General features: G+C 30.0%; 11 protein-coding genes across 11 annotated transcripts; 6 read left to right on the top strand and 5 right to left on the bottom strand.

Moving 5' to 3' along the window:
- Positions 1-69: 69 nt before the first annotated feature.
- Positions 70-1,479, top strand: cand_014630 (uncharacterized protein; the record flags this gene model as incomplete). The annotated part of the gene is made up of 1 exon (XM_067211698.1): positions 70-1,479. The coding sequence occupies one exon, from the start codon at positions 70-72 to the stop codon at positions 1,477-1,479; it is 1,410 nt and encodes a 469-aa protein (XP_067069493.1).
- Positions 1,480-1,894: 415 nt separating this feature from the next.
- On the top strand, positions 1,895-7,669 carry cand_014620 (uncharacterized protein; the record flags this gene model as incomplete). Its single annotated transcript, XM_067211697.1, has 1 exon — positions 1,895-7,669. The coding sequence occupies one exon, from the start codon at positions 1,895-1,897 to the stop codon at positions 7,667-7,669; it is 5,775 nt and encodes a 1,924-aa protein (XP_067069492.1).
- A 356-nt stretch (positions 7,670-8,025) lies between these two features.
- On the bottom strand, positions 8,026-9,723 carry cand_014610 (thioredoxin family protein; the record flags this gene model as incomplete). The annotated part of the gene is made up of 1 exon (XM_067211696.1): positions 8,026-9,723. One exon carries the CDS (start codon positions 9,721-9,723, stop codon positions 8,026-8,028), a length of 1,698 nt encoding a protein of 565 aa, XP_067069491.1.
- A 331-nt stretch (positions 9,724-10,054) lies between these two features.
- cand_014600 (uncharacterized protein) lies at positions 10,055-12,091 on the top strand (the record flags this gene model as incomplete). The annotated part of the gene is made up of 1 exon (XM_067211695.1): positions 10,055-12,091. The coding sequence occupies one exon, from the start codon at positions 10,055-10,057 to the stop codon at positions 12,089-12,091; it is 2,037 nt and encodes a 678-aa protein (XP_067069490.1).
- A 427-nt stretch (positions 12,092-12,518) lies between these two features.
- cand_014590 (uncharacterized protein) lies at positions 12,519-13,818 on the top strand (the record flags this gene model as incomplete). Its single annotated transcript, XM_067211694.1, has 4 exons — positions 12,519-12,681; positions 12,841-13,052; positions 13,134-13,463; positions 13,519-13,818. The coding sequence occupies 4 exons, from the start codon at positions 12,519-12,521 to the stop codon at positions 13,816-13,818; spliced, it is 1,005 nt and encodes a 334-aa protein (XP_067069489.1).
- A 4,001-nt stretch (positions 13,819-17,819) lies between these two features.
- Positions 17,820-18,923, top strand: cand_014580 (SF-assemblin beta giardin family protein; the record flags this gene model as incomplete). The annotated part of the gene is made up of 1 exon (XM_067211693.1): positions 17,820-18,923. One exon carries the CDS (start codon positions 17,820-17,822, stop codon positions 18,921-18,923), a length of 1,104 nt encoding a protein of 367 aa, XP_067069488.1.
- Positions 18,924-19,002: 79 nt separating this feature from the next.
- cand_014570 (uncharacterized protein) lies at positions 19,003-20,331 on the bottom strand (the record flags this gene model as incomplete). The annotated part of the gene is made up of 2 exons (XM_067211692.1): positions 19,003-20,161; positions 20,225-20,331. 2 exons carry the CDS (start codon positions 20,329-20,331, stop codon positions 19,003-19,005), a joined length of 1,266 nt encoding a protein of 421 aa, XP_067069487.1.
- Positions 20,332-20,958: 627 nt separating this feature from the next.
- cand_014560 (8-amino-7-oxononanoate synthase protein) lies at positions 20,959-22,682 on the bottom strand (the record flags this gene model as incomplete). Its single annotated transcript, XM_067211691.1, has 2 exons — positions 20,959-22,589; positions 22,667-22,682. The coding sequence occupies 2 exons, from the start codon at positions 22,680-22,682 to the stop codon at positions 20,959-20,961; spliced, it is 1,647 nt and encodes a 548-aa protein (XP_067069486.1).
- Positions 22,683-23,331: 649 nt separating this feature from the next.
- On the bottom strand, positions 23,332-24,348 carry cand_014550 (uncharacterized protein; the record flags this gene model as incomplete). Its single annotated transcript, XM_067211690.1, has 2 exons — positions 23,332-23,512; positions 23,606-24,348. The coding sequence occupies 2 exons, from the start codon at positions 24,346-24,348 to the stop codon at positions 23,332-23,334; spliced, it is 924 nt and encodes a 307-aa protein (XP_067069485.1).
- A 238-nt stretch (positions 24,349-24,586) lies between these two features.
- On the top strand, positions 24,587-25,846 carry cand_014540 (PCI domain-containing protein; the record flags this gene model as incomplete). The annotated part of the gene is made up of 1 exon (XM_067211689.1): positions 24,587-25,846. The coding sequence occupies one exon, from the start codon at positions 24,587-24,589 to the stop codon at positions 25,844-25,846; it is 1,260 nt and encodes a 419-aa protein (XP_067069484.1).
- A 177-nt stretch (positions 25,847-26,023) lies between these two features.
- Positions 26,024-26,854, bottom strand: cand_014530 (DER1-like family protein; the record flags this gene model as incomplete). The annotated part of the gene is made up of 1 exon (XM_067211688.1): positions 26,024-26,854. One exon carries the CDS (start codon positions 26,852-26,854, stop codon positions 26,024-26,026), a length of 831 nt encoding a protein of 276 aa, XP_067069483.1.
- Between the last annotated feature and the right edge of the window lie 139 nt (positions 26,855-26,993).

Raw genomic sequence — 26,993 nt, 5'->3', positions numbered from 1 at the left:
TTAAAGATTTTATAGAAAAGTGGCTAGTAAATAGTAATAAGATCTATAAGTGTATATTAAGTAACTATAATGGCCCAAAAGTTAGACTTTAAAGTTCAACGAGATTCTGATGAAAATAACGATGACAATGAAACTAGGTTACGGTATATGCAATCTTTGTCTTCGAATGACGAGGTGTCAAACTGGGGACTTGATGATGAAAAATATTCACAGGAAAGTGAAATGTATGATAATAGTCAGGAGTATAAAGGTCAGAATATTGAAGAATTTAATGAGATTATAAATAATGATAAGGAGACATCAAGAAAAATAACTGAAGAAACTGATGAAGTTAAGAAGATTGAAGGATCTTCTTTAGAGAGGAGCTTTCAACAAACTAATTTAGAATCTACATTAGAAGAAGGGTTAGAAGATAAATCTAAAGTAGAAACTAAAGAAGTAAGAAACTCAGTTACATCTAGTACCCCAAATATAGGAATTTTAGAGATACTTGTAAATTTGGATTTACAAGCTAAAGAAATTTTTTTAAATTTTATTGAAGATCAGCAGTTACTAGAGTTGAGACTTGTGTGTAAACAATTTAATGTATATGTGGATTCATATATTCGTCACTCATTAACAACCTGTCACTTTTTTACGGTCCAGTCAACGCGATTACCTATGGACTTCTGGTTTGCCGCTATGAGATTTTTCTATTTAGAAGCGGGAAGGGTATACCCGCTGAACAGAATACGATATCATCCAATTGTTGCTGCACTAAAGCATAACCATAAAATATTACCTGTATCTTCGGAACAAATGAGGGCTCATGTTGTGGTAACATTAGATAAATTACGTCCCGAACACATTGTATTTTGTAACCATGTGCATCCACAACCACATACTTGTGATGTTAATCTTGAGATAAAAGGGCCATCTAAAGTATTTTTTGATGACATTTCAATAATACAATTTGTTCAACACTATTTTGACCAGCTTCAAATTGTAGATGATGAGATTATTCGTGGTAATAGACCTTTCACAAAACATAGGTTGGCTTGTTATTTCTATCATCTCCTCAAATCGATAAAAATGTTATGTGACAAAGACAAGGGGACATTTAAGACATCAAGAATTGAGTATTTAGTCAATACTGGAACTATTATGAGACATCGTATTTGGTATCAATTATATGCTTCATGGGGAAGTATGAAAAAGACGAAGATATCTGATAAGAATACCGTAAAAAGTAAAAGTGATACAGTAACTAAAGAATTAAACAGCAGATCAGTTACTAACCTCAAGATAAATAAAGTAGAAAGATTAATGACAAATCAGAATACATATAGATCATCATATAATGTAAAATCAAGAAGTAATATTGTTATGGGAGCAGAAAATACAAGAAGTAGTATTGATGATTCTGATAATGGATCTCGGGATGAATTAAAAGTTGAAATTTTCCTCACAGTTGCAGATCACTTTCAATGGGATAGCTGATAAATCATGACTTTAGGGAAGTAGTTCGTTTTAGATTTATAGTAACTACTTTGAATAAAAGTCAATGTGCAGGAACCTAACTATATATATTTCTTCTAGAGAGTAATTAGGAGGTGCATACATGGCTCGCTGTATTTCTTCTTACTAGACACTAATTTATATAAGATCACCTATAAATACCTTCACAAGGAGTAAATATATATTTTTATTTGTGTTATTTTCACTTTTACAATGATTAGACAACAGTATACTTGGCGCTTCGCGCATGTACTTGTCGGAAGAGGGTACCCGGTATCCCACATACATACCGGCCTTTAAGATACTAGTAAAAATTTACTCCTTTAGTGTTTAAAGTTAATTAGCTGTAGATAAACAGATTTCCAAATATAACAAATGTATGCAAATAGTTTTAGTCATGGTGTTAACTTTCATTTTAAAGTATATATGGGTTTATAATTTCTTATTTTTGCTGCTGTGCAGTACTACGAGCTGTAAATATATACAAGTTACTGACAAATTTCCACCTGAATGCCCCTTAAATAATTATGAGTATATAAAGCTTAAAATAAGCAACAATAACAGTAAAATAAGTTGTGTAGAGGAGGTTCAGGAAGGATTGGAAAATATAGAGGACAACCATAAACCTACAATCGAATCTTGTACAACAATTTTAGAGGATCTACATGAAAAGATAAAATTACATGATATTGAATCACTAAATAAACTGATAAGAGAAATTCCTGTCCATATTCTGAATTCAATACTCCCATCTACTGGACTAACAGCTTTGACCTTAGCTGCTAGCTATCAGGGCTATGTATCCTATTATATCTCAGCTATATTAATAAGAAATGGTGCAGATACGAATTTATCTTTAAATGATGGATCTACAGCCTTAATATATGCAGTTAAAAGGAGCAATTTGCCCCTAATAGCTTTATTACTACTGTCTGGGGCAGATATAGAGAAGGCAGATAACTTGGATCATACTCCTCTACTACATAGTATACATGCAGGAGATTTGGAAATAACGAAATTCTTACTGCAATGTGGTGCAGATCCTAATATAAAGAGTAGATTTGGGTTAACTCCATTGTATTATTTATTACAAGAACCTCCTAATAACTTGACTGGTAGCTTTACCTCACTACTACTCGATTATAATGCTTCAATTACTGAAGTAACCTTAGATGGCAAAGATGCAATATCTTTTATAATAAATATTGCAGATTCATCTTTGCTACGCTTGGTTATAACACACCCTGCTTTTAAGAACTATTCTGAAATTCACAGCATAGAAGCCTCTACCCTTGTGAAAAGTTCTTATTTTAATATTAAAATAGCAACAGATACCATTAGTAGAATAATAACTGCATTACGTCTTAAAATGGATCAAGATTTAATCATTTCATTGTTAATCCCAGAAATTAAGTCAAAAAATCGTGAAATTTGTACCTCAAAGGATGAAGATGATAGAACACTTGTTTGGTGGGCAGCTCATTATGGTAACCATCGCCTAATGAAGGTTCTAATGGACTTTTACTATTCACAAAGGCAAACTAACTCATTTGAGTATGAACAATGTAGTATTCACAACCCAGACATATATGGACATTATCCAATAGGGCATATTATATTTAGTGGTACCTTTAGTATGTACCGTGATAAGCAGCTACTTGAGGATATACTATTGTACCAGAGTCCTAGTACAAATGCAACTTTGTGGTATATTTTATCTGTTTATGGAGGTTCTATAGGTGAACAAAGATTGACTGAATATCTCTCTACGTTTGTAGATTTTAAAATGCTATCATTTTTAACGAGATATTTCTGTAAACCTTTAAAGAAATCAGAAATTCCAGCTCCAAGATGGATTCCCTACATTGGGACAGATGAGTATGATAAGATAGTAACAATCCTATCAACACTATTAATACTAAGAAAAAATTATACAGCAAAAGTTGTTTTGCAATCTATACTTAGAGAAGCAATGCTGCAGAGTTTTTGGTGCATTCAAGTGTTACAGCATGGGCTTATTACTGCAGCTATACTAGGTAAATATGATGTGATCAAGAGTATTTTATTAGCACGTGCTCAAACATTATCAGAGGTATTAACGAGTTTAAACTACTCATCCCCAAGAAGTGTGAATATTGCACTGTGCTTAATAGGATCAATTCCTCCAAAGTTTCCTAATTTTGAATACTTAATGATGGCCCCTATTACACTGATAGTTAGACATATCTTTCACTCTAATTCTAGTAAGACACAAAAATACAAAAACTATATGAATCAAGCATTTTCTAAAATAACTTTAAACAATCCATCTTTGCTTAATGATCGGAAAACGCCTTTACATGATGAAGATTCCTCAAATATAAAATATTCAGGTATAAAGCCAAATTCTCAACTTTATGTAGATTCTTCAAATCAAGAATTTACATTTCGTTTTGTTAACAATCAACATTTATTAGATGGTCCTTTTAGTGTATTTCAAAGACTTCTTTCACCTGAAACTGGTCGCTTTGTAAGATCTTCATCCTTAAATCTTACACTTGAACTATTACAAGAAGTTACTTGTATGTCAAATAACCGTCCAGATATTCATTCATCTATCGAGAATTCAAGATATATTAATGATAGTGAATATGAAGAAGATTTTGGCGAAAGTTTAGGTAATTCACAAAGAACAACTAAGAGAGTAATAGATGAATACAAGTTTTTCAATGTTTATTCCACGCAAGCTCCAACTCAAACTTATCACTCAGCAGCAATTCCAGGTGTAAATAAAGGTGATACAGCTGACAACTGTTTCATTAAAACAACATCTCTTTGTAAATTTATGCTGAAAACAAATTTAATATGGACCCCAATGATGCTAGATACAGGATTTCACCCACTATCAACAATTTTGTCTGATTACCAATCAAAGAGTCGATTTTTGAGCCTTCCAACACTTACTAGCAAATATCAACAAATTCATTTAGGATATTTACCTCCTATACCATTGAAAACAAATATAACAGATTTAGGTCCCTTGATTCCAGTTGACATATTATTTGAATATATTGAAGAACATAGTGCATGTCAAAATATAATGACATATACATCTTTTGATGATTTATTGGCAAAGAAGATACAAATTATAACATTAATAAGTGAGAGCATCCATTTTCATATGATTCCATCAATAGCTAATGTTTCTATATCTATCATTTTAGTTGTTTTGCTATACTTTATTCTCTGGGCTTCTCTTGGTTGGATAAAAGTCTTACTTGTAGAAAAGACTAAATACAATATAAATAGTACAAATTTTACAGATGCAACAGATCCAAGTGAAATTCAAGACTATAGTGAAACTAGGATGTCAGAGCCTATTTTAAACAATGAATTTATTAATACTAACAGTTTGGAATATACTATTGATTCTATAGACCAAGAGATTACATTTGATAAGAAGCAGGAACCTGAAGTTTCAGTTAATGTAAATCTATACAGGAAAGAGGAGAATCTTTCAAATTCACAAAGTGCTAATACTCATCAATTAAATAGAAAATTCTCACATTCTTCAGATAATGAATGTGACATATGTACAAACCACGAAATAAAGGCTGATGAAGGAAATCCTTCATCTCTAGAATCTTCTGATACTACCAACTTAACTTCACTTCTATATAAAACAAGTAAATTTTCCATTAACGGTCAATTTGGCAAAGATTGTGTCAAATCCTCTATTTCCTCATCTTCCTCATATTCCTCATCCTTACATGTACCAAAGTCTGCTAGTTTAAAAGATTTGGATATACAGTATTTACCGGCATCTACTCTGCTTCTAAAAGAGTCAAATAAAAGGAAATTTGAATTCAACAATACTTTTGTGCACAAGCGTCCAAATACAACATTACGAACTGGAGCAATACATAGAAATGATATAGTCTACAAATGGAATAATTTTAAAATTATGCTACTTAATTTAATTCCCAAGATTTTACTTAATCTTGAGGACTATGCACTAGTGTTTCCTCTACCTGGAAAACGAGATCTTATTGATTCACTTATTGGTAGTATAACTATAACTCTCACTTCTCCTTGGTATATTTATCAAACAAAATTCCAAAGTTTTAATCATATTAGAAATTCCAATATACACAATATTCACTACAATATATGGATAAATTTCTTGTGTAATAGTAATATTAACAAGAATATTCTATTGAGTAAAAATAATTATAGTACCTATATTCAATGTGGACTTCGGATTTTTTGTTTGATTTGCCAACTTGCAAGTTTGAGCTACATATGCATATTTCTATTATTAAATCGTGGATTTGACTACTTTTGGTTTTTTCTCGGAACAGCTCTAGTTGCTATATTAAATTTAACTATTAGATGTTATTATACTTCAGATTTTGTTAATGAATATTTTGAAGAATATTTTTGTGGATTCTATAAAGGCTTCAAGAAGAGTTCTGATAACTATTGTACCAAAGCAGACTCTTTAGACAATATAAATAATACTAGCTACAGTGAAAAGATGATGATAAATCAGGATGATATTTATGCTGACCATATAAATAAGCAGATATTGGAGAACTACTGTGATTGTCTGTCTGAACAAGAACGAAGTTATCATAAATTAGATATAGCTGAAACCCATGATCAATCAAATACTAAATTACTTATCTCCCAGAATGATTGCAATGCAAACCTGGAATCTAATAGTGAAAAATCTGCAGAACCCTCTAATGCAGCTATAGATAGCGAATATAAATATCTAGACAGACCAATAGAAAATAATGATATTCTACAAACTGGTCGCAAGATATCTAAAATCACAAGAAATATTACTATTTGTATAAATCACAATGAAAAGTTTGTTAGTGGGACCAACAAACTTCATACTTCAACTTATCCTAACTCTCCAACCATGAGAGAAGATTCTATGAAAAGATCTAGTAACATAGATAAAATTACCCCACATAGGTTGACTAATTCTATGGATGATATTAATGGAATAGAACACCTAGAGATTGACAATACCAGTATTACCTCACCAAATAGCCAAGTATATTGCAACAAAGTATTTACAACACGAGATAATGACCATTATAAAGATATCAGACAAGAAGAGATGCAAAATTTAACAAATACTATCAAGAATAAAACCAATAATTTTCATACTCCTTTATATAACTTGGCAGATAATGTTAGTTATAATACAGCAAGAGATTACTTCATTGTGGTCTCCGTATGTAAACTCATTAGTATTCTTATAGCAATGTCATCAGATATATCAATTGTGTTATTTGGAAATAACTCTTTCTTATTTCGAGATTTTGCATTGTACTTCTTATACACTGAATCTCCAACTATGGCTTTTATAACTGGTTGCATCTTTACTCTTTGGCTTTCATCTTTTATTTTTGAGATAATAAAAGGGATGATTTTACTAGTTTTCTTCGTAAAACAAAGGAAACGCCTTTGTAATATACTAGTACAGCATATTCCAATACAATTTAGATATTCAAATGCTCAGGAATTTATTCAAGTTCTGAGCTACTGGAGAAGTGTAATGCAACACGTCTTGTATAAAAATACAAAGCTGTGGACTCAATTTTTTGATATTTCTGTATCAATAAATACATTGTTATTATTTATATTAGGAAAACTAATAATAATCTTTATTTATATAAAAAAAAATAAACTTTTTGGCCTGCAAAATCATTCAAAATATATGAATAACATTTCCAATTACTCAAGATTATATTCTGGAGGTATGTATAATACTTTACTAAATGAGTATAATCCAATGGATCCATACAATTTAGACAAGTACAACCTCTCAAATTCAATAATGGGATCTAATATTTATATTTACTCTAATTGGGAGATCATTTTTATTAGTTTATCTATTACAATTGTTGTATTCATTTCCTATATAATCCGATTATTATATCAAGTCAACAAGTCGGCAATCAGAACTTACTCTTGGCTTCAAAATATTCTTCATAGAACTCCTCCAGGAGCTGGAATTTACATTGTAATTGAAAAGGTTGTTTTAGTAATTAGCTCGACCCCCCCTATAATTAAATTATGTGGTATTGATGTTACTGAACGGTTTGCAGGATTTAACCTATATATATTTACCCCTATAATAATTCTATGTATTATAAAACTTATTATTTACTAGTAAATAAATTAATAAAGCGGTAGAGCCCAAGCAAAAATTAATATTTAAATTACTAAATTACTAAATTACTAAATTACTAAACTCTAACTAATCACAAGTTAGTCAATAATATGGGAAAATAAGAGTGATATAAGACACTGAACTTAGTCTATATCTAGCATTATCCGGGGATCTGGAAATTTCAGACATACTCATGAAGCAAATCTCTAAAGATCACCTTTATTGTATTGATATTCATCCCGGCTGGGAAGGATCATCTCGAATTGTAGAAATTGTAGAAATTATAGAATACCCTGTATAACTTCTTAGACCATCTAAATATTTAAATTTGTAGGTTCACTCTTATATTTACTTGATCATAACTCATCTCTGGCATGAGACTTCTCTTTACTACGTATATTATCCAAATAATCCTCATATTGATCCTGTACATATTCCATTAGCCCTTCAATTTCTCTAGACCCCTCATATTTGCTTTTATTCATAATCTTATCACCCCCAAATGGGAAGAAAAATAAAGTAGGAATTCCTTGGACATCAATACCATGCAATAAGTCATTTTTTGTGATATCATACAAAGCGATTGTAACCCTTGATCTATCCTTATTAGTAAACATTTTATGAACTTTCTGAGCTAACTTAAGCCATATTGGCTTGAGAGATTTACAATGTCCACACCAAGGGGCATAAAACATTATGAACAAAGCTTCATGATCTAAGGCAGACTTAACATACTTGTCGAATGTATTTGCTACAATCTCTAGTGGTAAGAATGGGGAAGAGTGTGAAACTTCTATATCAGTAGCCATACTTGTTTCCTCAAGATTCATAGACTTATAGAATCTGGGATAATTATTCTCCCGAATTTTATCCATAACTTCATACATCTTAGAGCTTGTGACTGGACCTGGGATCAGATACTTCTCAGCAACTAGACGCTTAGACTGAGCTTCAAATGACCCAGAACGAAGTTTCAATAAAAATGAGTTTTCCTTAACCATAGGATGATTCAAAGAATAACCTACTGACTCTTCAAGTTCTAAAGAATTTTTCGGTGGTACAAAACCTACTGCAATGTCTAAATGAGGATCATGTGGATTGAAATATTTTTCTGCATATTCCAAAAGTCCCTCTCTCAGTTTTTTTATCTCAGATACATTTTCTGGAAGATAAGCAATTAAAGAATTAGAACTTTCATGGATATACATAGGAGATACTCCATTGAAAGAAATAAGTGGACGAGCTGCTGTCTCAATAAATAACTTGAGGATTTGATGATTCCATTCAGATCTACCTAATATTATAGATGGGGCCTCAATATGTCTCTTTGGGTTAAAAGCTTGAGAGCTATTTGGCTCCTCTTTATCGGGTAATGCATATATATGTAATCCAATATCTGCCTTCTTGTTTACATATACCAAATATGACATCATCTCAAACCCTTCATCACGTAGAGTTTCTAAGGCACCAATCACTGCCTTTGTTCTGACTGTATTGGGCTTACCATAATATACTAATACGGTACTCTTAGACTCCCCAACTTTTTCATTTAGTTTCAATTCTAATTTTGCAGCTTCGAAGCTTGAATATGATCTTGTATCTAATAATGAATATAGATCTTTATCACGGGATAACAATAGTTTAACCATTACATCTTTACTTCTAGAATCCGCTGATTCAGGATATGCAGATGGACTTGTAGGATCACCAGAGAAGAAGAATAGAGTTGGATATCCTTTTATATCAAATCTCTGAGCTAATTCCACTTCTACAGTTGCATCTATAACTGCAATCTTCCCCTTTCCACCAGACTCTTCAACCTCAGCTACTACAGGATCCAAAGTAGGTGCTAAACTTTTGCAATGACCACACCAAGGTGCATAGAATATAACTAAAACATTTGGATTATTAGTTACAAAGTCGTCAAAAGTTGAGCTCTTTAGATGAACCACATTTTCAAGGCTCTTATATGGATTAGCACCTATAGGTCTACTTCCGAGACAAATAAGAGCTAGAATCAGAAATAAATTCAATCCAACTTTATTTAAAGACATTCTATTTATTTATTTGTGAGATATCAAAAAGTGTATATACAGACTAAATAGTATCCTTAAACATCAGATTAAGAGCGTGGGGTAACCGCTATTCCGTATTTCTGTGGTTTACTTTTAGCATATATAAATGAAATGCAAAGGTAATAGAGAACTCTTTAAATTTAAAACATCTAAATTCTTTATCTAGTAGTTTCTTCCATTAGAATCTGTACCTAATAGTTTGTGTGTGGGTGTACACACACAAGTTGTGCATGCAGTATGTAAATGATTACCTGCTACTGGCAAAATTTATGTGATTTAGAACAAAACAAGGTAATCAATTAGGGGGAAAATGAAGATCTTAGCATATGTGCTCTGGGCTCTACTGATTCTGAAGTGCTGGATAATTGTACATAGTGTGAATGCTATAGAAACAGCTCCTGAAGAAGTTGGCTTAGGACCAAATGCAAATGTAGACCCTGTTCAAAAACTTGGATTACAAAATAAATCTGAGGGCTTTACATCTATATTAGATGAAAAACATGAGGAATTTCCAAGTACTTACGCAGAGGAAGATGAGGAAATAGATGAATTGGGAAGTAGCTCATCCGAAGTTTCTGATTATAAAGGAAACAATCAAGAAATAGAAAAACAAATTAAAAATTCTGATAATAGAGTGAAATTAAGATCAACTCAAAATTTAAATAATGAAGAACAAGTCCGAGAAGAATTAGACATAAATAAAAAGAATGAAACAAGTGGATTGAAAAACGAAGCTCTACAAACAGAAGAATCTAGTTCTCAATCAGAGGATATTCAAGATGAGAACTCAGAACATCAAAAAGATTTAAAAAAATCACCTCCTGAAAATCAAATAGATGGATCTGAGCAGGAAGTCTCAATAATTCCAGATTTAAAGACAACACAAAAAGAACATCCTGAAGAACAGGGTGAATTTAAAAAAGCTTCAACATCAATAGATACAGGTATAAAGGGAGATTCAATTGGTCATATAACACCAACTACTCTTGATACACTCCTAGGTATAATAAGACCAATTGAAGCTTTTCCTCATAAAACATCACAAAGACCTCTAACTACTCACTTCGGTAGAAAAGAACATGAACCAATTACTGCTATAGAAGGAGAGGTGTCATCAAATTATATACCAACACCGTCTTGTGCAGAAGTTATTGATAAATTTAACTGGAATTCAGAAGCTCTTAATACTGCTTCACAGGGTGCATTTAAGGTTATCTTTAGTGAAATTACAACCCTGAGAGATATGTCGAATATACAAGCTGAAAAATCAATTATAGCTGCCCTAGATATGTTAAAAGACCCTGCAACTGAAGGTATAAGCCCACAGGAATCTTTAGCTTTGTATGTTTGTGAAGCTGATAAGTTCAATGGTCGCTCGGTATATCAAAAGCTTATTGAATTTGGATATCTTGGATCTCTTTTACATCCAATAGCGAATAGAATGTGGGGATGTGTCAAATATGGTCATTATTATGATAAATTTGGTAATAATCCACTACATTTAGCAGCTATGTCAAGTAGTTTACAGGTAGTAGATTTTGTATTGAGATTGATAAAAGATCCAATAGAAATTAAAATGGCTCTTGAAGAAATTAATATAACTGGTCAAACACCATTAGATGTTGCTGTTGAAGAAAGAAGACCAAGTGTAATAAGAAGATTAAAAAGTACATACAGAACCATGTCTAATTACGTAAAGAAGTTGGATCCAAAGATTGTTATTGAAAAGAAGAAGAGACAAAAAATAATGACAGAAAATGCAGCTCTATTCTGTAGACCTATAATACCAATTACTTATAGTGAACAAGAAGCAGTTGAAGCTATTAAAATAGCAGAAGATAATGCTGGAATTATTGCAAACCAATATGCAGTCTCTGAACTTTCCAAACCAAATGCACAATCTAATATTAGAATGCAGAAACAAAGATATCAACAGAAAAGGGCTGATCTTAAATTAAAAAATGAATTATTAAAATCTGAACTTGAAACATCAACTATTAAGTCTGAATCTATAAAATTGCCCAACCAATTAAGAGCGCTTGAAGATAACCAGGAAGAATCTAGTACTGATAATGAAATACAAAAAGAAAGAAATGTCATTGAGTCTGTAGAAGATGAAGGAAGTCAAGGTTTAGAATCTATTCAGTTTGTTGATATTAATGAAGCTAATAATGAAGATACAACTCCATCTAATAATAAGGAACTTTCAGTGAAAGCTACTAATAACAATATTAAACAAACTAAACCCTCTAATATCTTGGAAAAAGTTTTATTTTGGTCAATTATTGCATTTTGTATTGTATTTACAATTATACTTTTACTTATTTGGTTTGCAACTAAAGCATAAAACTTTTTAAGTTCAGATGTGTTAGGTTCAAATTCGTCAGCTTAACTATTTAATTAACCAGCTAGATATCTCACTAGATATTATTTATATAATTGCCTAAATATTTGTCTTTATAGAACAAACTATGTTGAATTTAAACTAGTCATTCACCCATTTGTATTACATAATAGAAAATAAATTAGCAATATTATAAACGTATTGTTATATAACTAGTAAATCATAGAATTTTAATTATAATGAGAACGGTTCGTTTACTTTTTTTTTAGATATTTTAGTGGAACCTCTACTCCCTTAGAATATCAAGTTTTTTTAATCTTGAATTGGCATCTGTAATGTGTAATATGTGTAATGTGTGAATGTGTGTGTGTGAATGTTTAAAGTTATAAAATATTATAAGATTTTGATATATAGCTTAAAGAGATGAAGTATGCAGATAATCTTTTATAATCCTATTAATATTGGTAAAATATCTACCCAATGTATATACTTTACTATTGCCTTACTCTACTATTTTAGTATCACTAGAGCTATTGCATCTTCAATTGAACCAGAAACTTTTGATTCTATAAGTTCTAATAAAAGAAATTCTTGTAAGTGGATTATAGAACTAAATTAAATTATCTGTTGAAATATACTACTAATAATCTGGTATCCTATGTTATTTACTTCAAAAATAATTTAAGTATTTAGTTAAAGCTTGCTCTGAAATTTTGTCTATGCAAATTATTCTCTATTTTCAATATTTTTAGGTTATAATGTAGCTAATTATCTCAGTCAAGTAATGCAAGAAACTCCTCCATCTTTAGTAGGATATTTTGAGTTAATAAATACTTTAGAAAATCCAGACTATACTGAAGACATAGAAACTAAAACAAAAATAGCTTTAGAGGGAATGGATAATATAATGCAAGAAATTCCTACGCAATTTATTGGGGTATTATTTTATTCCTGTACAGTGAAGGTAAGAACTATTACTAAGTAATTGCTTCTTGATACTTTGAACACTTCAGATCACTTATTTGATTATATTTATTACATATAGGATATAGATACTCTACTTACTGCAGTAGTGCGAAATGGCTTATTTCAGGCTACTAGAGAGCTAATATCACGAAAAATATATAATACACAGCATATTTTATATGCGAGAGATAAATACAAGGATAATGTTATTCATTTATCTGTTCGTGCAGAGTCTGTAGCAATGATAGATATTATATGGAAGACAATAGCAAGTGAAATCCGATACCTCCTAGATGAAAAAAATAGCATTGGGCAACGACCAATAGATCTGTCAGAGGAATTGCGTTGTACTACTTGCACAACAAGATTAAAGGAAATATATAGACTAACATCACATGCCCATTTATCGGTAAGATAATCCTTATTTTTTAATTTTACAAACATTAATATTGAATATTTTGTAGGCATTACCCCCCCCTCCTCCTATTCCTAATGTTCCTGAACTGGAAGTTTTAAAAGATGTAAAGCAAAATAAATCTCAAAAAGTTAATGAAAAAAAAACTTTTTTAAAACCAAAAATAAAAAATAGACAAACTAATTTAAATAATTATATTCATCAAACTTATAAAGAAGGATATGTAGACCTAAATAGTTTTAATATGAAGACAACTATTAAAAACACTCCAATAATTGTCATAATTATTGGAGTTATTTCATTAGTAATGATTTTGCTTCTATGCGTGTGTTTCTTTAAAATAAAATAAAACTTGAAATATTAAGTTCTATTTAAAGTCGTATACATAAGAATACCAAGTAGTTAATATATTGGAATAAATTAAAATATTTAGATCAATTTTATTTATATTTCTCAACTTCAAATTTCTAGTGTGAACATGAAGATAATATTTTGTGAGCACTTGAATATTATATTTCAATAATCTTAATAATAGTACAATGTTAGTATCTTAATATAATTCAATGATATTTTTATGAAACTGATAAATTTTCGAATTACCAAAGATATATACTCAGGAAAATAACAAATAAGTTTTTCTTAAATAAATTTGAGATACTAGTAAAATATATTAAATACTATATAATAGGCTGATGCGATATTTATATAATTTCATAATAAACAGTATAATTGGTAAAATTGTCTTTTTAATACATCTCATCAGATTTAGATATTTATAAACAATTTTGTTGAAAGATAAAGATTTTAGTATTTTTATTTTACAAGAGTTTTGAACTACTTCCTAGTAAAAATAGTAAACTATTAATTTCAAAAAACTTATGTTAGAATTAAGATAATTCATTCATACACCAATATATCAATAACATTATAGATTCAAAAAATATCTTATTAAATATAAATAGTATAGGTTATTAGTACTTAAAATTTTAATATAGTATAAGATTGTAAAGTGATACACAAAAGTAAATATTGAAGGAACCAAGTAATTCAAATATAAATCATTAATCTTTATCTTTAATCTATTTTAAACCTTGATATCCCTAATTCCCACTATAATTAATTTAAGGAGTGATTTAAATGAGTTAACAGGCTGTGTACAAAGAGAATGTAATTTTATAACGTTTGATAAATATATCTAAATAACCAATTTTATTTGACAAAGTATATTTACAATAATTTTAAATAAATTAGTGATAATATCTTTTCAAAAGTTATGGATGAGTCGAATTTTCAATATTTCCTAATCTCAGTAAATTGTACCAAATTATCACTTATAACTTTGTCCATATTTTGATTTTTGAAACTACTTTATAAAAATATGTTCTACTAAACTTATGTATCTTATTTCTGCTCTATACCATACATATTCTGATAATATCTTATTATATAAAACTCAATATAACTTTTTTAAATCAATTATTACTGATATTATAGAGCTAATATATGAATTTAGCTTAGAAATTAAAATTAAGTTTATAATATTCCTAACAGAAAAGGACAGTAATATTACCAACAAAGATATTCCATATAAAGAATATACTATAAAAAAATATTAAAAGGAATTAGCATAAGATAATGATTATACTACACCTAATTTACACATTAAAACCCTATTCTTATAAAATAATTAATAAATTACAAAAGTAACTATGTTATAAATAAATCATCAAAATAATCTTATTATTATTTTCTGAGGAATTTCACTTGTTAAACAAAAACAAAAGATTATCATGACTTTCTTTAGAATTATCCTCAGTGTTTTATATGTTTCATTAATAATTTTTTCCCATTAAATGAAAATAGTCTTATATACTATAATTTCCTTAAAGTTATTTATAATTCTTATACTATATATTCAAAAACAAATGAGTATTCAAAGTATCTACTAGTATTAAGAAGTTATAATAGTTCTTAATTAAAGTTATTAATGAAGATATATAATTTTCATGAATATTTTCACTGTAGTAGTTAAAACAAAAAAATCCAAATTTCCCAAAAAAAGATTTCTTTTTAAAAAATAATCTAAGTTTAAATTAGAGATATCTATTAGTAACTTTGTATTTGAGTAAATATGGAATTAGAAAAAGGTATTGAATCTAAATATTATTGGACATTGTGAAAGTTATTCACTAAGTTCTTTATGATAAAGATTTTCTGTTAATCATTTAAGCTACATATAAAATGTTGGTCAGAACATTCTTTTACTTTAAAATACTTTCGTCCTTTATCAGTATTTTAAATATATCTAAGATAATATTTCACTAACTTTTTTGGATAAATATATAAATTCTTTATTATTTCTTTGGTAGGAGTAAAAAATCCTCTGATTTCTAGATATTTGTATGATGTTAAGTACAAAATATTGCATAAGTTCATTATAAATTAAACAATATTTTTCAAAATAAAATCCGTATAGATAACCTAAATAATGAGAATTCAGCATTTTTTATGTTATTTCAAGTTCATTGTCTTAATTAAAATTGTACTATACAATAATCAACAATTTCTATTTTTAATAGTAAAAATAACTTTCTCAAAAGTTTACTAATAAAAAAAAAAGAAACTAAATTCTTATTATTACTTTCAATCAAATAAATTATCTAGTTTAATCTTTTAAAGGAACTTTGTTAAAATCCTTATCTATTATATTATATAACCACTATGCATATATTCTATAAAATAATAGTCAATTTTAGATTTACTCATATAAGTTGTACAAAATATCAATATCTTAGAATTACTAAATATTAATATTTATTCTACTTTGCATCACATTTTTATCATGTTGAATTTAATTCATATTATTATACTTGTTTAATTTGTTAGATCTATTATAAACCCTATTTTCTTTAAACTTTTATATATGGATATAATATTTAATATATCAGATTATATTTCAAATAAGTATTGTAAATGAGATCAATATATTCCAAATATCTGTTTTAAAAAGATTAATAAATAGTATAAATTCAACATTTAAACTTGGAAAAAAAATAAAGTTAGGCACAGATTACCAATTAGGTTAAATTATATTTTCAATAAATCTAACCATTCAAGCTATTAACATGACAATATAGAAATTAATTTACAATTAAAAATTTTCATATATTAAAGAACTTTAGACATTTTTATTTGGTAAAATATTGAAAGAAAATTGTCAAAAAAGTCCATTTTTTCGTATTAAAGCGAAATATAACACTTATTGTCAATAATTAATTTATTGAAAAAACTAGTATAAATGAACTATATTCAGACTCAATGCTATTATATTCGAGTAATATTCTCAAATAAGAGCTGAACGAATTACATTTTCTAAAGTATTAAGGCTTTATTAGGATGATTAAAGGAATTATTAAGAGCTTAGAGAGTCTATTAAAATTCCTCAAGATGTAGGGCCAAACTTGAATAGACAGGTCTAACCATTAGGATTGCAAATATTACATACATTTTCATCCAAGTCCTCTATAAATCAGTAAATGAAGTAAAAAAAAAGCATAAAGCAATGTTACATTTTAAGTGATAGCTTTTTCTATTATAAATACAATATATTAGAAGCAATATACATAAAATTCAAATATAATTAATCAATAGCATAGATAAAATTATTGGCAATAGCTTCCACTATTTCAGTTCAATTTGCAAAGAACTTTTCAATTTAATTGAAAGAGAAGATCTGAATTATGTGAAATAATAAAGTGTACAACCAACTAATAACTTCTATATAATTTCACATTCATATCAACAATTATAACTTTATTGCAGATACTCCTTGCATCCTTTCAACACTATAATTTACTTAAGGGTAACTATACCTTAGCTATTTCTCGCATACAGAACTTCTCACTACATAATACAACTATTTACAAGAAAATTAAAAAAAATATTGAAATATTCAGATATAAAAGTGATCATATAATATACTCAATGTTAACTTTAGATAATACTCTGATATAGTAGACATTCAGCAATAAAGTACAATTATGACCTTACTCTATGTATACCTAAGCAAGCCACCCACAATATTAGCGCCTCATCTGGTGGTCAATACGTGTCGCAAACTTTAGTAGACTTGCTATGGCTAAATAAGCTACTGTATAGGCGGTATGTGATGCAATACTTAAAAGTAATAGACAATGATGTGATATTTGATATTTATTATAGGATGCACAGGTATCTATTAGAGTAGGTGGCTCAAAGAAGAATTTTAGCCGCTTAATATAAAGTAATGTTTACAGTTGAAGTGTAGTTCATGCATGTTATTAGCTACTTAAAGGTGAATTATGGATACAAATGAGTCAGGAAAATTCATCAGAACAGCTAAATCGGAGCGAATTGATAACACCATTATCTCAGAGACCATTGGAATTGTCTATGGGTCTAAGAAATGAAAATTCGGATACTAGTATAAATAGTGGAACGAAGGCTGAAGATGAACATGATTTATTAGGAAATAGAATGGGATCACTAGAATCTTGTACTCATATACCAAATTTTAGTAATGTGCATAATTTTCAACTATCATTATCTAATAGTTCTCTTAGAAATGTAAATCCAACACAAACAATGCTATCTTCATCTTATACACCAGATAATATTTCATCAAGTTTATCTGTATCTCCTACATCCTTTATACCAAATTCCTCGTCATTGCCTTTATCAACTAAACAGAAATTAAGTCAAATCCAAGGTCAGCTACTAGGCTTAGAAAAACAGCTAAGAAATGATACCAGACAAAAAAGGGAATATGAGGAAACGAGATTTCAGAATCTTAAGGAAAATACACTGAAATTAAGGAAGTCCCTAGATATGGAAATTCAACAAAGAAATGAAATCCATAATACTCTTAAAAAATCCTTTGAACAGCAGATATCTTCAGTACAAGAAAAATTAGAGAACATATTTCTTGGTAAATTAGATCAACTTTCTATTGCTTGTCAGAGTCTTCAAGATAGACTTCAAGTTATAGAAAAGGAAATTGGAGAGGATAAAACTCAGATTTTCCAGGATTATGAGAATAGATACCAAGCACTTAAGAATGAGGTGATTAATGCTAAGTCAATAGCAGAACGAGAATATCATATAGCTGAAGATAAGGAAAAACAAATAAGACGTTTTCTTAAAGATTTAGAGGTACATGTAAAAAAAGAGGTTGAAAGGGAGCATACACAAAGAGAAACTATTATACAAACTATACAAGATGATTTTTACCAATTAAGAGACAAGATAGAGAAGAATCAAGATAAATTCCAGAATTTTGTCTTAGAGGAAGTAGCTCACTTAAAGAATGGATTAGCAAAAGAAACTCAAAACAGGGAATCTGCAGATGATGACATTGTTCAAGCTTTAAATCAGTATACAAAAGCTCTACAGGACGTATTGAAGATTATCTGTTAGAGGCTAAGTTATCATTAGATTTGTCCATAAATTATTAGACACCCTCTCTAAATGTATTTTTAACTTATAGTTTCGTATTTCATTTTCTAATGTCCCATAGTAAACATTGTCCATCATCACCTGTGGAAATTATTCTCAGTCCAAAGTTTTCAAATGAGTCATTGTTTCTAGCTATATCCAAATTCAGAATTCCACTTCTATGACCTCTAAGTACTTTGACACAAGATGCAATTCGGTAATCCCAAATGCGAATTGTACCATCTATACAACCTGTTATAACTGAGAATATGTCGTTTGGATTCCAAATTACTCTCACAATTCCCGGTAAAACATTAATTGAATGGTCATATTTCTCATGTTTCATTATAACTTTATCCCTAGATTGATTATAATCCCAAATAATTAAGTTTCCATTCATATCTCCTGAAGCTAATAAGGGTTGATCAGCAGAATAACAAAATTGAAGACTTTCTACAGATTCTGAATGTCCAGTGAACTTAGTTAGTATCTTGCCAGTATCTGGCTGTATAAGGCTAACTATACCATTTAAGGATCCTGCTACTACTATGCTATTTGTATGATGACTTTGTAGAGAAACAATTCCATCATCAGCTAGAGTTGTCCTTTGAAATTTAAAGATACTTCTACCTGTCTTTGCATCCCAAGTTATTATAGATCCATCCAGTGAACCTGTATATACTGTTCTTCCATCAATACTGAAATCTCCACAAGTAATACTTTCACTATGACCCGAAAGTACTGAAACCACATTTCCATTTGGAACTGTCCATAGCCAACCTGTAGAGTCATAGCTTCCACCAAGGATAGCGGGGGCCTTGGGATTCCAACTTATAAACTCCAACTCATCTGTTGGACCTTCTAACACACATACTAGTTCAGTTAGCTGAGTTTCTGTGTTACTTGTATATACACGAACAGTGCCATCACATCCTGCAGTTGCAAAGTATGAACCATCACAAGAGAATGAAATGTCTGATACACTATCTTGGTGACCAGATAAAACTTCACTATATAGAATTTCTATAGGACCAGAATTAGATGGCTCAATATATTTTCTTGGTAATTTTGTTATATAAGCCATATTATTGCATCCTCCAAAAACTGCTTTAGTTCCATTAAAAGGATGAAATTTTACACTACATATTGATTGAGATATACTCAAAAGAATAGCGGAAGATTCATTGGAAACATCAAAATATGGTACATCGTCAGTATCTCTGAAAGTAAGATAAAATAGATCTTTTAAGCCTTTTATTCTAGACAGATTAATAGGAACTTACGATTCTGAAAGATCTCCTTCCAAAACCACTATATCATCATCATCAGTTATAGGGTTATCTTCATCATCAAATTGCTCTTTTACAGTATGCTCATTAAAATCCTCCATCTGTAATTCACGATAATAGTACCGGGCTATGTTTATACCTAGTTTGTCCCAGTACCATAAACCGGTACTACTACCAAGCAAGTTTAAAATATCTATAGGTAATAATAAGCAACTTGAATATATTGACAATATTCTGTCTTAAAGTTTCACTAAAAGTTAATCATAATTCTAAGAAGTGAATATATAGTAATTTATAAAAAAAAAATCCAAATAAAAAAGAGAAAAATAAAAAAGTTATTTAATTAAGAGCTGTAGAGGCTTATAAAGACCTGATTAAGATGTTTAGACCATTAATAAATAATTTCTAGGTCCACTCCACATAAAAATAGCTCCTAGTACTAAATATAAGAAAACTAACTCCAAAATCGTACAATTTCAGCGGTTAACTGCTTATAGTAATATAGGAGAGTATATTAACACTTGTTAGAGTTATTTAGAATGATTCCATACCTAAATTTGTATCAAGTTTAAAATACAAATATGTGGTCAATTCTTACCTCTCGATATCTGGACAATTTACATAGTAAAAAAGTAGGTAAACCCAAAACCATCTACTAGTCCCATTTTATGTTTATTGAGACACTAATTAATATTCATTTTCACGTCATCCTACACCTCCAACCCAGATTACATTGAATCAGTTAATTCCGACCCTGGGCAAGCAACACTACATTCAACCAAATCTTTAACAAAATTATCCATGAGTTGCTGAGTATATCCTGCCCTTGCAGTAACTCTAAATCTAGGAAACCTTAATGGGCATGCAGGGAATGCAACACATGACAATAGCCATCCTCTTTTAAGCATTTCGTGTGCGACATCAATGACTCTGAGTATGTCATCCTTAAATACAACAGCAATAACAGATGTACAATCATCGCCCTCAACAGTATACTTCTTATCTTCTGGATAGTCAGCTGGCCAATATCCACCACCAGACTTTATGAGATTACGTAAATAAAGAGAATTTTTACGGCACTTCTCAACTCTCTCAGGTTCACTAGATATGATTCTTAATGATTCCAATACACCACCAGCACAATATGCTGGCAATGCTGCTGAAAATGTATTACCTGGTGTATGGAAATCCAAAAAATCAACAAAAAGCTTGTTTGAGGTAATATAGCCACCAACACCTGCTGCTGATTTAGAAAAAGTTCCAACAATTACATCAGCTGCTCCTGGCATATTAAAGTGTTCTTCTAGACCGCGTCCCATCTTACCTAATACACCCATTCCATGAGCTTCATCAATGCAGATTTTCATATCATATTTATCAGCAATACTGCGTACATCTGGAAGTGGAGCAATATCACCATCCATGCTATAGACTGATTCAATAAATATCCAAGCATCTCGATATTTGCGACGGTATTGCTTAACAAGTTGTTCTAAGTGTGCCATATTATTATGTTTAAAGAAATACACTTTAGCACCAGATACCTTAAAACCAGCTCTAATACTGGCATGGAGCCGATCATCACCAAAAAATACGTCACCTTTCTTGTAAATGGCACATACAGCGCCCATACATGCCATGTAACCAGTTGCTACAATTAAAGAATCCTCCCTACCAAAGAATTCACCAACTGCTTTCTCTAATTCTCGTAAAAGTGGTGTATTTCCACCCAACATACGTGGACCATGTGAACCAGTACTATATTGTTGAGCTGCTTCTATAGCTTTCTTCTGTACACGTTCATCATAAACTAAATCTAAATAGCTATAAGAGCTCATAGGAGTTGCCTCATAACCTTCACAAAGTACTTTATCAGATCTTGGTTGTGATACTTCTTGCATATATGGCCATACTCCCTTGCGTTGTAAATGCTTCTTAATGTCAACATAACTCTCTTTCTCAGTTTCACCCTTACGTATTTCTAATTTTAAAAATTTCTTCTCCAATAAATAGAAGTAATGACGTCTACTTTGCGATATTGCTTCAAGTAAGTAGCATGTTATTGCTAAACGAACAATCTTTACACATGATTCTGTCCAACGACTTAATAAAGAAACTAAGGTCCCCTCGACATAAGCATCTCTGATTTGTTTAATAATACTGGATAACCAACCAAATGCAGATTTACTTGTCTTTCCAGAAGACCCACTATCACATTTTGTCCCTGGAAGTAATCCATATAAAGCCTTTGCACTTTCACCATTTACTGCTAAATATATCCCAACACCTACAACAACAACCAATAGAGTATCCACCAAATTCAAAACACGTAAACCATGAGCAATATCGCCAAAAAATCCTATAGAAATATGAAAATAAACATATATATTTAAGATTCTAAAATATTTGGAAAATCACGCAATCACACACACTTACCTGAAGCAAAATCCATTGTAATAACTGTAAACTGATAGCTGTTCTCAAAGTCTTCACCTTCTATTTATGGGTTATCGAAGGGAATTCCTGATCTCCAAGTAGTCTCGGTTAATTTCCTGTAAAGAAAAAAGTGTATATATATTATACGATTGAGCTGTTAGGAAAAAGAAACAATTTGAGAATAGAATCTTGTGAAAGGAGGGGCTAAACGCGGTAAATATGCGGGAAAGACGTAGCCTAACGTATCCAATTGAAAAAGTCAGTATAAGCCTGCGTAAGCAGATATAGCATTAAAATCTTATTTCTCAAGCGCGCAGGACACCTACTGACGTATTTATAGCATTCGACTGCACACGTATATCTTCAAATAAAATCAGATCTTAATAATGTACCACTAATTCTCCAATATTATTATCAATATCTAGTTAATATTGAAATTTACTTTTTAATGTATTTTCGTAAAACATACTATCCCCTCTTATAATTCCTAATATACATGCACGCCGGTATTTACATGTAATGACTTGACTACTCATCCCACATAATCACTACTTCTAATTTTAGAAAGAAAAAAAAAAAGTTAAATATAACTCCAAATTATTTTTATCAATAAAGTCCTGAGAACTTTATAATTTAAATAAAATTTTATTGTATAACAAAATATCTTATTTTGAAATATATTTAGTACTTGAGAGGGCATGTGTCAGTCTACAAATAAAAAGAAGCCTGGATAAATATATTACAGCTTTGGGAGTATTTACTATTTTTGGATTAATTAGTATTAGAGTAGCTCTAATTAATTCGCAACCAAATTCACTCGATATTATCTTCTCAATCCTTCTCCATCTATATAGAACAAAAAGAAAGTGATTTAAATGACAATAAATTGAAATTTGTAGAAAATTACTATATTATTTTTATTCATGTTAGTATACTTACCTTGCACCAGAAATTATAATTTTGGTATTACAAGAGTCATTTGCATACAATAAATCTTTCATGTCATTTGAAACTCTTCCATAAAGAATTACAGAAGATTGATTCTCTATTTTATTCTCTATAAAGAAAAAAGAGAGATCAAGAGATCCCAAAGTGTGAATACTATTATTATTTGTCCCTCCTTTTAGTAATTTATAAATAATTAACAGTAAAATAAGCTCTTGTAGTGATAGTAACTGTAATGGGTATAATGGAGTATATATAAGCGGTAAAAATTCATTTTTTATATCTGATATTTGATTCGATCGTATTGTATCAGCTCGTAATTTATTAATATAATATAGATGCATAGATTCCTGTTCATTTTGAAGTTGTTCCAAGTGATCCAAATAACTTGCTAAGAGTGAAATTTTTCCTTTCTTGGATTTTGGATATGTTGGGGATTTTATATTTTTTTCATAGGGATTTAGAGTGCTGGAATATATATCAGAATCATATATACTAGAGCGCAATTGGTTTGCAACACGAGAAACATTGTTATGCTTTGTAGAATCAAGATCCAAACTGTTTCTAATGCCAATAATTTCATTATTTCTCTTAATAATTTTCTTTTTAAATAGTTGAGATCTTAATGAATTTGTAACATTGTATATACAAGAGGTATTATTTTTTGAGTATTCCATACCAACCTCATTCTGTCTATTTTTGTAATTTCGTAATTCATAGATTAGTTTATTATCCATCTATACATTAATAGAATGTATATAATTAGTCAATATTAATTCATAGTAAATAAAGTAAAGAAAAAATAAGAAATGCACAAATGAACCTAGTATTTAGAAATATTAGTGGGGTGCATTATTAGCGCTATGATCCGTAATAATACTACTAGGTGAAGGGTATATAAAGGAAAAAAAGGAAACTCTACTGCGTAAAAGCGAGCATACTGAGCTCAACTTTTTTGTCAAGAGATTAGATTTGATGAATATTTCATTAGCAGATAAATTTGAACAGGCGAAGTCCTTGGGTAATAATGAGTATAAGACAGCGGAAATTATCTTATTAGAAATTATAAACTCAGACAATTCTGCTGAAGATACTGCTAAACTTCAAGAATTAGCAATCTATAGATTGGGTGAGATCTATGTAGATCAGGGAGAAGCAGAGAAGTTGAGACATCTTTTTATAATAATAAGACCAGTATTACAAAATTTACCTAAAGCTCGTACAGCAAAGGTAGTTAGGAGTTTAATGGACCTATTATCAAAGATATCAAATTCTGAGAAGTTACTTGAAGAATTATGCTTAGAATGTATACAATGGTGCAATGAAGAGAAGAGAACATTTCTAAGGCATCGTATAACAACTAGACTGGCAATGGTATACTTGAATGCTAAATTATTTTCCAAAGGTCTAGAATGTATAACAGAACTTGTTAAAGAAGTAAAAAAAGTAGATGATAAAGTTCTATTAGTTGAGATATATTTGATAGAGAGTAAACTACAGTACAGAATTAAAGATTTACCAAAAACAAAGGCAGCTTTAACAGCAGCAAGAACAAATGCAAATGCAATCCATTGTCCACCATTACTCCAAGCTGACATAGACTTACAATCAGGAATAGTCTTGGCAGATGAAAAAGATTATGCAACATCATTTTCATATTTTTATGAAGCATTTGAAGCATTTAATATTGGGGGCGATCCTAGAGCACCTCAAGCTTTGAAATATATGATGTTGGCAAAAATAATGTCAGATCAGTCTGATAATATTTCGGTCATAATAACTGCGAAGAATACTATTAAATTCCAAGGACGTGATATTGAAGCACTAAAAATGGTAGCAAGATGTAGACAACAACGTTCACTGAAGATGTTTGAAGATGTCCTCTTGACATATGACAAGGAATTATCTGAAGATTTAATTATCAAGAAACATATTGATGAACTATATGAAAGCCTATTAGAGCAAAATATACAAAGAATATTGGAAGCATATTCTCAAATAGAAATATCACAATTGGCACAATTTTTAGAATTACCGATAGATAGAATTCATAATAAATTAACTGAAATGATACTGGACAAAACTATATATGGAAATATTGATCAAAGAAAGGGTATATTGAGATTAGTAGATAAATCTTCTTCTAAACCATTATTTGACGATATATTGATAACACTTACCAATTTGTCAGATGTTGTAGATGTACTGTATGAAAAAGCAGCTAAAGTATTATGATTAGAGTTATTTTAAATATATTTAACTTAACCTCTGAACTTTACATAAACTTTTGGAGAATGAATAGATAATATTCTCCATTATTACTAAGATAACTTAAGATAGTAATGACTCAATAGAAGAAAAAAAAGTTAAATATTATATTTATTTTGTTTTCTATTTCCTATAGGTGTACATCTAACTATTTCCTAATCTGAATCCTTGTCCAGAGAAAGCCTGAGGTTGGGCATTCCCTCTATTATTTGAATGAGAACCCCTATCTAGACCATTTGTAGCTCCCATAGTATTTGGGTGTATAACATTAGGATGTGAACTTATATCTGAGAAGTCGTATATATATTTGCTCATTATGTTAGAAGCATATATCACAATAGTATCAAAAGACTTTGGAGGATGGTGTAATATATTTGATCTATCTGCTCCTGGTAAAATATCCCTCATATAGTGAAGAGAGTGTCCTGCTAAAAGTCCAAGGACATCATCAAAAATGGAATTTCCTGTTAATATATCAAGTAATAATAGAGCAAAAGGTAACTGATATGCTTGTAATATAAAACCCCAAATTGATACAGGAGATGATGGAAATCTTCTGCTCCAATAGTATATTATGGCAAAAATTAGACAAGAACCATTAACTCTTTTACCTTCTGGGAAATTAAATGCTATTGCAATAAAATCTATAATCATCATTAGAACCATAATGAAATATAAGTAGGATCCCTCTGAAACCCCTAGAACACCACTCTTCTCTAGTTTTGAAGAGAAGGATATAAACATCCACTGACTCATAATCCATCCTAGGCTAAAATGGCCAACATAAAAGAAGTTAGAAATTAAACGCCATATCTGAACCTTCTTGACTACAAGAGGCCAATCTAAAATAATATACCATGGGTTAAGTAATCCAAAAGAGCACAAAACTGTCATAACAAAAGTAGTACAGAGCATAAATCTTGAGATTGGGGGTAAATTAGCAAACCATGACTGTGGAGTGGAGTCCTCAAACATCTTAATAAATATGTTTAAATAAAAAAAAAAAGTCAAGGAGTACAAATATATAACTATATATATTGGACACACGAAGGGTATGCGGTGATTATTAGTAAGCCCCAGTGTTGTAATTACAGGGGGAAACTACAAATGCAAA

Source organism: Cryptosporidium andersoni (genome assembly GCF_001865355.1).
Source record: "Cryptosporidium andersoni isolate 30847 chromosome Unknown contig_21, whole genome shotgun sequence".
Classification (NCBI taxonomy): Eukaryota; Apicomplexa; class Conoidasida; order Eucoccidiorida; family Cryptosporidiidae; genus Cryptosporidium; species Cryptosporidium andersoni.
Note: the sequence above shows the minus strand (reverse complement) of the source record. Positions and strands in the feature narration are given on the sequence as shown.